We start from the raw sequence: 12094 nt of genomic DNA, 5'->3' as shown, positions 1-12094 counted from the left end.
AGGAATTCTACCTCATCATTGCCTTTCAAGTACCATCTGTTTTGCTGCAACAATATGCTTTAGACGATATATATTTCCAAACATTGGACAAGGCGAGAGAAATAGCTTGAAGACTTCGCGTCCAAACTACCAAGCTTCTTCGAGAATTCATAAGCTAGTAAATCAGTAACACATGATAAACGATGTATTTCACAAAAAAGTCTTAAGATCTCATTTGTACACCTAATATATAAATATATATATGATGAGAAAAAAATACGCATTCTAAAGCCATATATCTTACAGCACTCTAGCATTCGTCAAAAACTGCAGTGATTATTAAGATAATCATGATGATGATGATACGATATCGCAAGTGAAATACGTCTCGTGAATATGCTGCTGGAAGGATGAACAAATCGAAGAATCTTCATATCATATCTCATTAACGTACAATTACCCTCCTCCTCCTCCTATTTCTTCACTGCATTTATATTTAAAAAATCAGAAATTACGTATAATTATTTACGAAAAGATTTTTAATGTTAACTTTTGAAATAAGATTTAAAGTAAAGTAAATCCTGCTTATATCTTCTATTATTCCATATAGGTTTACAAAGTACTCCATTAAAATATTGATTAAAGATTACAATACTAACGAGTGAATGATATCAATTTTATCGAGTTTAAAATAGCGATTAGCAATGCACTCGATAAAATTGAACGTCACATGCTCGATGGCCACAGTGTTTCGTGATAATCAGTCGGCCACCAATTTCGATTTGCTCATGTTTCAACGTAGACGTGCAATGAAAATTTATCGTTTCACATTCAAGCGTGTGTACAGCAAGTGCACGTACGTGATACCTTCCGGCTGGCACATTACGTGACACATTACGGTATTCCTCGTGGCGAATAAATACAGGGAGAGCACCCGAGCATGTGTACGAGATGTTCCTGAGTGACAATGACAAATTTCACTTCTACGAAATCTTCAAGATCTGTTCGGCTGATTTCTTCTCAACAAACACTATCTAGATCTTACGGTCTGTTGATTGTCGACATTAAACCTCTTATTGTAGGGAAGTGTTTAATTAAATCAAGAAAAACAGATGTTTTCTTAAAATTAAATGAAAATCGAATCTGTTCAATAGCGTTCAATTAAAGTCTTAAGCTTAAGTTACCAATGTTGTTTTTTTATTAAGTAATTATCATTTCTAAATTAGAAACCAAAGATAAAATTGAATAAAATTTGTTAATGTTACTCAAGAACATATTGCATGTATATCACTGCTTTAAGAAATAACGTAGTTTAATTCCTTTTAATTAATCAAAATTCATTTCTAAAAAGCAGTTTTTCAGCTCAAGTATAAATTATTTACAAAATAATCTATCTATTGAATGTATTGTTAAATGTTAGAGTTATTTTATTTTTTATTGTTCATGACTTTTCATTGTTCATGGCTTTTTCCAAGATAATTAGCGTCAACTCCGCGATAAGGACAGAAAATACGTAGCAGCTTTTCAATTGACAAAGCTCGAACGAATCATCAAAATGTAAATGAGGATTTAAACCACGAGGATTTAATGCACGTGCATTACACGCGCTGCACATAATATATTCATGAATATTACATATATACACATGTACGAATATTGAAACAAGTATATATCTGGCATATATTATATGTATATTATCTGGCATAATATAGTAATATACAGTATAATATCATAGAGAGAGATCGCGCAATGGGTATCAATAAAATTGCATAAAATGGCAATCATAATATAATAATAAATTTAAATTCCACGACAAAGAATAAGGAGAATAATAATAATTATAATATAATAGTAACAATAATAGTAACGAGAATAATAAAATGTGTAATAGCGAGGAGAAACGGCAAAAAGGAATTGGAGAAGAAATAAATACGTAAGAAAAATGAAATTGCCTAAAACTTGGCCAAGGCGGCAGGACGTTCACGGTGAGCTCCTCGTCGGAATCCTGATGGGACCGTCCACTCACGGTCCTGGTCACACCGATCTGGCCTTCCCCGTCAGTCTTGAACCTTTGCGGAAACAACAGGCCAGCCAAGCAACACAATCAACAGTCACATTCAGCAACAGCCACGGAAGATACAAAAATTTTCCGCGATAAGATGTATGCGGGTCATTTTATCATTTTCATTTCTCTCTTTCTCGCTTTTTCTTCCTCTTCCTCTCTCGCTCTTTCCTCTCTCTCTCTCTCTCTCTCGCTCTTTCTTTCACTTGCTCCGCACACGTTACATGCACGCGCACAAAGAGACTGCATATAATATGCATCAGCAGCACTATTATAAGTTTACTTTCCGTTTATTTTAAGTTCGGCTTAAGTGTGCGAACGTTTTTATATAATCTTCGTTAACCGATAATCAACAATTTTAATTAGTGATACAAAGTTTATCTTTGACCATAAATATCTATTGATTTTTGTGTCGATTCTCTTTAAATATATATTATCTCTGTAAGTTACAGATAAAGTAGAATTATTTTATATTTTAGACATAGAATTACTACAGACGATTTTGCGAATATGTCGCGGAACAAGAAGCTCAGATAGACAAAGATAATAATTTTGCTAAAATTATAAAAAATTGCGTATCATTGTGCGCGTGCACATGCTTCACACATGAAGATATCATGAATCATTATGCAGGAGTAGGATTCATTATAAATATCGTTTACCTTACGAACGTGCGGAGTAACACTAATTACTTATATCTATGTAATTATTACGTAGAGGGAGAAATTCTGAATATAAAATTGTGTTTTTTTCATAATATATATTCATAATTTTTTATACTTTTTTCATTATTTAAATTCTTCGATAATCATCGAAGCTTCATCGACATATTAAAACAAACATTTTCAATCTACCTTATATATTAATGGCAACCGAGATAGAAAATTGTCAAGTATCAATCTAACACAAAATAGTTAAGAATAAAGTACATAATTGCTGTAATCACAAGGTTGCATTTTGGGAAAGTAAATTGGCAGAAACTTCTTTCCTTAAGGATGCTCGGAAAGAAAAATAAAAGTTGCCGGTATTGCTCCCCGATTTCCTAAAGATTAGGTATAGCAATTTGCCCAGAATGGATCCGTTGTCTGTTTCTTTTAATTCGTCCATTTGTTGCAAGGGTGGATAACTGACGAGTACGATTGTATCCGACCGTATCCGGTAACTAATAGCAAGTGTTTTCCTACCTCGAGAAGATCTTGCGAACCAGATGATCCTGAGCTTGATCCAACTGTGGTTCGTTCTTTCTTCTCTCGGCCAGCTCTTTTTCTCGACGGACATCGGCGACCTTTCGGAAGATAAGCTGCACACGAAATTCAGTTTCATTAAGCATGCGTAACAAAAAGTCAACATTATTCAAGTAATAATTATGAAAATAGTAATAAACAATATTTAATTTAATATTTGACAATTATTTTTTTTATTAGAAAACGACTTTAATGGTTTTAATTATTCTATATATCTATCAAGTGTCAATTATGATTATAATAAATATAATAATATATTCATCATATACATAATATACCTATATCTTTAAAGAGAGTTGTTATTTAAAAGAGTAATAATTATAATTATAGATTCAAGTTCCTTTTCTTATATTCTTTTTTTAATACACAATACTATATTTAAGATATTTCATAATTTTGTTTCACAATTTTTAACATTTCACAATTGTTTTCTAAAGAAAAAAAAATCCTTAACGTTCAAACAATACTTAACAGTCAAGCGTTTCCGCGCTAGCGCGAAGATTGCTTCGAAACAGCCGATGCTGTGTTTCGGCATCGACGCGTTACGCATGTGCGTCATTTCGAATGCGCTCTATGCATAAACCGTATCCTCTAACCCATCCGTCGTTTGAAAATTGCATAACTCGCGCGACGTGCCTATTCCCTTTGAGCGAGGCCGCGCGTTTCGGAATTTCGCGGTATTCCTCACTCCATCCCACACTTCACCCCTTGCAATCACCCATCCTTCATCCACCGTTGCAACGTTGCATCATTCGACGAGTATTGTCGCGAGGAACGGGACGCGCGACTGGTGACGATTCTCTCGACCTCGATTATCTCGATCTCGATTATCTGCTCCTCGAGTTTCTCGAAACTCATTACACGAATACGAATGCGTGACGAACGGGGAAAATGCAGAAACGGATGCGGACATGATGCGGTGCATCGGCGGCGGGTGGTGAAGGTCAGTGGCGCAGGCGTGATGACGAGAGTCGATAGGTGTCGATAAGAGGCGCGCACACGTAGCTAGCGGGCCGCTCGCCCGCTCGTACTTGTTAGTATAACCTCCAAAGTTCGGCGCTGGGCACATTCGAGTCGATTGCACGGCCGTCGTCGCCGCACACGGCGATGTGACGTGACGTGACGTGACGTGACGGGACGCGACGCCGCAACGTGACGCGTGCCGCCGACACGTGCCGTGGTCTGGAAAAGGTGCGGGCTGGTGCTCTCCTCGCGCTCTTGACAATCTGTAGGGCGATCAGGTGGAGGACGCGGAAGTATATGGACTATCGGAAAACACTGCTCGTCCATACGAAAGGTGCGTATGGTACGTCGCGTTGTCGATGATAACGTGATGCGCGATGATACGTGCGGAAAGCTTTTCTACTTCTTTTTCCGATTTAGAAATGAGAAACCTACAGAATTAGATAATATAACAGCTGTAGACTGTATACAGAAGAGGAATTAGGAAAGAAAAATGAGAAAGTAATGTAAGTTACTCTGAAAATGAGCAATGGTTGACGCTGCGCTATGTGATTGTTTCAGATGGGTCATGGGTCGAGCCGTTCCGCTTCCTCGGCAAATATCCTCTCCTCAAAGGAGATTATGCTGGTGGAGAACCTGTTTAAGTCCATGTCTCGCAGCTCGGGTTCCATCAAGCGCGAGGACATATTCAAGCATTGGTCGATGCATCTGGATGACATGTTGCTGCAGTTCGTACTGCGATTCCTCTGTCATGAACCAGGGAAGAAGGTTTCCGCTATCAACGGCGAGAACTTTGGTCGGTTGTACGTATTCGCCGTGCGTGGCAGTGCCGAAGAACGCACCAGTCTGGTATTCGACGGTTTTTGCGAGGAAGAGCAGAAGTACGAGATACCCACCGTTACGTTCCTTCAGTACATTCAAGCAACGATCAACTCTTACTTGCGATTGCAGAAGAACTCCGGCAACGCGCATTACCTCACCTGGAGCAATATTGGCTGCACGGTCAACACCAGCCGCATAGGGATGCGTTCGCGCAGCCTCTGCGAGGACCTTGTCAAGTACGGGGATGTGTTGACCGTCGATCAAGTGGAGAATTGGTTCACGAGTGCCGCCACGTTCAAGAGCATTCAGTCACATGTTTTCCAGTATCTCTACCTAGTTTCTCAGAAGAAGGGCAGCGACAAGAACACGAGCGCGCGAATAAACGAGCTGAACCTGCTGCCGTTGTGCATGGGTTTGGAGAACATACCGCATTTCCCGAGTATACTAGGCTTAGGAGACGTTCTGTTCCTGAATCTGAGTCTGCCGCACGAGCTCCGTAACGAATGGAGATTTCTGTTCTCCAGTCAAGTGCACGGCGAATCGTTCTCCACCATGCTGGGGAGGATCGCGATGCAAGGCGCGACGATAATCATACTCCAGGATATGGACGATCACGTGTTCGGCGGCTTTGCCTCCGACAGCTGGAAGCTGGGACCGAATTTCATAGGGAATCAAGCGTCGTTTCTGTTCAAGCTCGAGCCGGATATACTGACGTTCCCGTCGACAAATTACAATAATCATTATCAGTATCTCAATCTCCATCAGCAAACGATGCCTAACGGCTTGCTCATGGGAGGTCAGCTTAATTATCCTGGCCTCTGGCTGGACTGCGAATACGGCACCGGCAAGTCGAGCATGTCGTGCACGACCTTCCAGAATTACGTACAACTTAGCGGTAAGGAAGACTTCAAAATCAAACACTGCGAGGTGTGGGGCGTCGGCCCGGTGCCGGACACAGAGGAGAACGTCCGCGAGATGAAGTCCGTACTGGATCAAGATCCGACATCGAAGGTGATGCTAGAACTGGCTGGTCGTAAGTTACACAGCGAGGGACTTCGCGAGGAACAGGAGTAATTGTGATACGAAATTTAGAGATTTTTATGGAAGCTCTCGAGCAGAGAGGAAATGCTAAGAATGTTTGCAGATATTTAAGATTAAACAAACGATCGACCTTGTGAATTAAATATGTGTAAAATCTGTTATCGATTCTGACGATTACAATGGAACATGCGGGTATGAGAAAAATATTTAGAGAACTCATGGTGATTACGTAAGTTATGACACGAAAGAATCCTCTTGTTTTACACGAGCGCATAATGCCGGTGGCAGTCATAGCGCATCAATGGAAACGAATTACACTACGAAACTTGCGCGATGATTCGCGTCAGCAAAACCCTGTCTACCTGTACATACGAGCGATCTCTTCCGTGTTTTTTCTACAAACTTACGTGAAATTATTTATTTGTAATTATTTATCTAAATATATTATTAGGACTTTTGTCCCCCTTTATATAACGGCCTGACATCTCTCGATTTTCACGATTGTTCTTTCGGTCATCCGATTATACTTATGTGACTTTATTCTCTATAAATATGCATGTATTTATGAATTCAGCGCTATGATATTAAAGAATATCATCACGCTAATCGTTGCGTGGCCTGAATGCCTATTGTCTAGTGCCTGACAAGACGTTATGATTGTTAATTTATCGTTTTCCACATATGTTGATTATTTATAAACGAATAACCGTGTGCCATACGAATTGCTCTTGTTAACTAAGACTGTATAATTGTATTGTCGTGTGAGAAATACATAACAAACAAATATCACGCAAACACACTGACCGTTTGCCAACTATAAAGTCAAAGAAATCACACCGCACTGTATTATAAAATCTGTTAAAAGAGTTCAATAAAAACGATCAAGTTCACATTTCTAGATATTCTTTGATCTAATCATATCCTTCCACTGATAAGCGCGTTTGTAGTTTGCAAAAGTAATTCAATTCGTATTCAAGAGACTTACCCGATGACTTAAGTTGTAAGTTAGGATCAAATTCCTGGCGAAGGAGTTGGCGAAGGCCTGATAGAAATCCAATACCTCCAATAGACGATCCCGCTTAATCGTATGCAAATCGCAGTAAGTGAGCGCTCTGACATTCGCCGCGCTTTGACCGATCAATGAATTCGTCCAGAAACTGTCGCCGAAAACATCGCCTTTTCCCAATATCGCCACTACCTCGTCGTCCTGTATAACTTCAAGGCTGCCTGTCACGATGAAGCACAGAGAATCGATGGATTCTCCGGTGTGATACAGCAAATCGCCAGGCGCGCTGTGCGACATCGTGAAGTGCATCGCCAAGGCGCGTAAGCACCCATCAGACGCTAATCTAAATGTTAAACGTGAATAACATGCAGTGAGAAAGATACAGTAAAAATTAGGCATTGCAATTCTCTTTAGTTTTTCTAAATCTTCGGGAAATGTGTTATCAAGTTTTTTATTTATTCTATTAGGAGAAAGATATGAATCAATATATAAATCTTGAATCTGGAGTTATTAAAGCGGTAAACTTGAAATTGTTGAATTGAAACTTGAAACTTTAGTTAAACATTTAATTAAAAATTGAAACTTATATTAAAACTTGAATTGAATCCTGAAACCTGGATTGAAATTTGAGTTATGAGAAATGTAGACGTAATGCGACCGAGTTTACCTGAAGGCGGGGTGCTCATTGAAAACCTTTCTGTTGAGATGCACGCAGATGTCGGCCTTCATGTCTTTGGGGCAGTAGTTGAGAACTTTGTCCGTATCCAGGCCCTTGGTCATTGCCCACGTGCTGATGACGTAATCCATGACGCGCTCGCTGAGGGCCTTTGGTACTTCGTGAAGTTTCATGAATTCCCTCACATTGTTCAGCATATCGTGATACTTGGCGGTGGCGGAAGTCATTTGCTGGATGATCGTAGTGACGTGACCGAAGATCGTAGCGTACAGTAAGGCTGATCGAAAGAGAGAGAAATAGAGAAGAAAAAACAGCGATTTCATGTCCTCTCTTTGCGCAAATCATGAATTTTTTCTTTCTCATCTAACTATATATAGAACTATAGGACGATAAACACGAATAATCGAGATCAAGAGCATCCTCCTTATTCATATGACAGTTTTCTGGCAAAGAATTAGAGAATTTACGGTAGTATTGTCCATACCAGCAATGATCATCATGCAGATGGTAAAAATCTTCTCGTTGTCGGTCTCGGCCGCAACGTTCCCAAAGCCCACGGAGGTCATGCAAGTCATTGTGAAGTAAAGAGCAGTGACATACATCGTGCGGCGTGACGGGCCGGCTACTAGTTCGGGTGCAGTGCTGGCATTGGTCCACAAGTAGCTGTACGGTGACTGGGTAACATTGGCCAACTTCCACAACCACGAATACTGTACCCCATTGTCGGCATCTGATCTCCCTATCGAATACCTTGAACGCAACGAGATTTCTTACGAGTCTGTATCGAATATCCAGTAGATGGGAGATTGAGATGATATCGAGGGATAGTGTACTTTAATGCGGGACATCGTGCTATTTCTTTTGGGACATTGTACAGCTTAAACTTGATCGACGCTTTTTCTCACATACTTAGTTCTTGATCAATTTCAATGTGGATTATGTTAGCTCATTGGACGTTATTCCAATTTCTGCTATTTCGTAACATTTGCAATTAATTTGGATACATATAATATGCTAGAACGTAAATAAAATTAAAGCATTCTCTCTATTACGAAATAACTGTACTGTTTGTTGTATAAGTCAATACTTAACGCAAGACGATACCACGCTTCTCTCGATAAGCATAGCGTTATATTTTATTTGAGAGATCAAAGTCTTCTCAGTGCAATAACATTTATACAAATAAAAAGCGATAGAGAAAGATCGAACTCACACCCTCAGAGATAATTTCTGAAATAATATTGTGTAACAAAACAACAGATAAGGAATCTCTGTCTCTCTCTCCCTCTTTGCAAAAGGAGAGAAATGAACCGGTTCGTGCAGTAATCTGAAGCATATCACGTGACACAGCAGGTATTACGATGATGTATTCGTGTGCATGTAATGTTGTATGGTAATGATCTTTTGGCGCGGTGTATCCATCCCAATCGCGGAAGTGTGTGTATGTATGTGTTTTACCTTGAATACGTGTGCGCAGGTGTAAAATCACCTTAATGTGACGTACCAGATACAGGCCAGCCAGTGAGCAACCAACATGTAGAAACAGAGCAGAAGAATGAGCATCGCGGCACCGTACTCCAGGTATCGATCTAGTTTGCGTACGACTCTGCCGAGTCGTAGCAGCCGTACCACCTTCAGCGCCGAGAACAAGCTACCTATCCCATCCTCATCGTGGTCGAATGCGTTAAAGACGTCATACGGTAGACAGCTTAGCAGATCTATGATGAACCAAGACTTCAGATAGTTCATTCTGATTACCTGAAAGCATCAAAGAGTTGCGTTGTTAAAGTAAAGAACGCCTCTACAGAGAGTCCATTGCTAATTTTGGTAAACTGTTAATTTCACACAAACTGCAAAATTTGTAATAATTTTTAATACAAGTAAGTGACATGAACAACTACTTTTGAGTAACTGCTTCTGAGCAACTACTAAACTTTCTGAATTCTTTTCTGAATTCTTACAATTAAATTTTTTAGAGATAAACCTTTAAATAGAGAATTCGATTGAAGATACCTTCGGATCAGACACCACTTCGCCACCGGCACCCACGAATGTTGTGTGAAAATTTAGCACGATGTCGATGAAAAATATCACGTCGACGATACTATCGACAACCAGCAACGAGACATCCTCGCTGGTCTTGTTCTTGAAAGCGACGTTATATGGCACCATGATGGCTGTGTAAAAGGTCAAACATAAAATAATCCAGTCCCAAATCGCCTTAAATGCACAGTAATGCAGTAGAATGTGCGGTGGAGTTTTTGGTGCTTCCTGTCTGTACTGTGGCATAACATCGCCGCTTAAGGACATCATCTGAAAGGAAAATGTAATGAGAAAATATTTCGAGTGCAAACTCAGATATTATGAAGAATAATTGTCGCCAAATCGAAAAATTAGATATTTGCATATATCAAAATTTATGCGCCATAATTAATAATCTAAATACATAATTTAATAAATAAGTATATAATTTAAATACATTTTATAATTCTTCATAAACTTTCTTTATATAAAAAAAATATATGCTATGCAAACAAATTATTAGCAAAACGGAGTTACAAAGGAACAACATTTTTTAACTCCTTTCATACTCCGACTCTTTATCCATCGCGTATCATTTATTTGATATTCTTTTCTTATACCGAGTCGGGCTCCATTAGCTTCTCACGCTCCGAAGAGCTTTCGAATGTATAAGTTCATTCTATGTTAATTCTGAAGGAAGATTTATGCAAATGTGCTTCCACAGAGTTCTCCATTTCCTGACGAAGTCAGGACTATATTGAAAATACGTTTCACTATTCTATCGATTTACAAATAAGACTTTATAAATTTCTTTTACCATTTGTTATCATTTTCCATTATCCATATTATTTGTTTTTAAGTAATTCAATAATCCATAATTTTTCGACTACACACAGCAGACTCAGGATATCGATACAATATTCTAACTCATTACGACGACTTACATGACCCAAGTGCGATTGTTTGGCGGTGGTCGGCACAGCTGTGTCTTTCACAGCTGGCAGATGAGAGCTGAACTGCGAGACCAGAACCGATCTCGATCGGGTAACCGATCTGGCGAGTTTGGCGAACTTGGAGAGACCGCCTTTGCTGTCGTCCGTCTCGATGGGCTGTTTCAGGGCGGTGATGTCTCGAAACGTCAGCAGGAACAGGACCACGAGGTCTCGTTCGTTTTTGATCGGCGCTATTTGCAGCAGCAGCCATAATGGTGTCTCTATACATCGTAAAAGGAGACAACACCGGTATCGTCCGCCCACGAGAGAAGTTTTTGTTTTCTATAATCTAGTTTCTAATATATTTATTCTTCTCTAATGCTGTCACAAGCACGATCGGTTGCAGAAATATTAAGACGAATTCCGATCATTGATCTGAGACCACAATGATCTGATCGGCAAGTCAGCTGATCGTGAATTCGATTAGGAATTTTTCTGCTGCCGCAGTCTAAAGAAATCTATCATGCTATGCGTGCCGGAAGCTAGCGATTGTGAGACAGTATTTCATACAATATATGTATATATATATATATATATATAATGGTAAAGACACTTAGGAGAGAAAGAAGTAAAGCGTGGTAACTAATTATAGCGATTTCTTGTGTTTTAAGCAAGTATCATATGACGCAAAATGTATTCGCCTTTTACAGCGCTCAGCGCTTCTCTTCTGCTGGCTCAATCAACCCTGCGGTTGATGAAAATCCTCAAGGTAAAACCCGCTTTCTCTCTCCGGAGAGAGAAACGAGCACTGTTACATCCGTCTCTGCGTCCGTCCCGACGATAAGGGCCGTTGGTCGGGGTTTTGTCCAACAAAAAGGTACTTAGACTCGCCAAACGGGCGTAATGCAGCGCGAAAATAACGTCCGTGATCTATTTTTACAGCCGTCGACGAATGGTGTCATTGCGAGGCCATAACTTTTCCGTTTTACCGGCTGCTACCGGGAGAACCCGTGGGCGTTCTCCGGTTGTGGGAGGAGGACGTAGCGGCGATTATCTTCCGAATCTTACGTACTTTAGAGATGGAATTTCAATAAAAATCCTAAGTCATCTATAATATGCGAATAGCTGATATAACTGAAGAAGAGAGGAGATACGGTTCTCGGTGCGGCAATAATCTAATTTGTTCTTTCAAGGACTCAAGAAAACCGAATTAATCAAATTGAATTAATTCAAAATTCAATTAACTCGAGAGACTCTTAAAAAGTCCTCAAAGATCTCCCCGTCCAAGTATCAAAGGCTAATTTCATTGAAGCTCATCATCAGTACGGTAAGTACGTCTCTGTCATG

The 12094-nt window shown here is 39.7% G+C and overlaps 2 protein-coding genes across 3 annotated transcripts in view; one reads left to right on the top strand and one right to left on the bottom strand.

Annotated features, from left to right (window-relative positions):
- LOC105277556 (potassium voltage-gated channel protein eag) overlaps positions 1–12094 on the bottom strand; it is a 66312-nt gene that overhangs the window by 10978 nt on the left and 43240 nt on the right. For both annotated transcript variants that reach the window (XM_011335983.2, XM_011335984.2), the window contains 7 exons: positions 10760–11028; positions 9807–10106; positions 9298–9551; positions 8278–8543; positions 7785–8070; positions 7097–7460; positions 3226–3341 (listed from right to left, as the gene is read on the bottom strand). In XM_011335983.2, coding sequence (XP_011334285.2) covers positions 3226–3341; positions 7097–7460; positions 7785–8070; positions 8278–8543; positions 9298–9551; positions 9807–10106; positions 10760–11028 — 1855 coding nt within the window. The remainder of the gene's footprint in view (positions 1–3225; positions 3342–7096; positions 7461–7784; positions 8071–8277; positions 8544–9297; positions 9552–9806; positions 10107–10759; positions 11029–12094) is intronic.
- LOC105277555 (TLD domain-containing protein 1) lies at positions 3676–7003 on the top strand. Its single transcript, XM_011335980.3, has 2 exons — positions 3676–4582; positions 4810–7003. Exon 2 carries the CDS (start codon positions 4810–4812, stop codon positions 6142–6144), a length of 1335 nt encoding a protein of 444 aa, XP_011334282.2. The 5' UTR covers positions 3676–4582; the 3' UTR covers positions 6145–7003.

Source organism: Ooceraea biroi, chromosome 7 (assembly GCF_003672135.1).
Source record: "Ooceraea biroi isolate clonal line C1 chromosome 7, Obir_v5.4, whole genome shotgun sequence".
Classification (NCBI taxonomy): domain Eukaryota; kingdom Metazoa; phylum Arthropoda; class Insecta; order Hymenoptera; family Formicidae; genus Ooceraea; species Ooceraea biroi.
The sequence above is the reverse complement of the archived record's forward strand: the minus strand, read 5'-3'. Positions and strand labels throughout refer to the sequence as shown.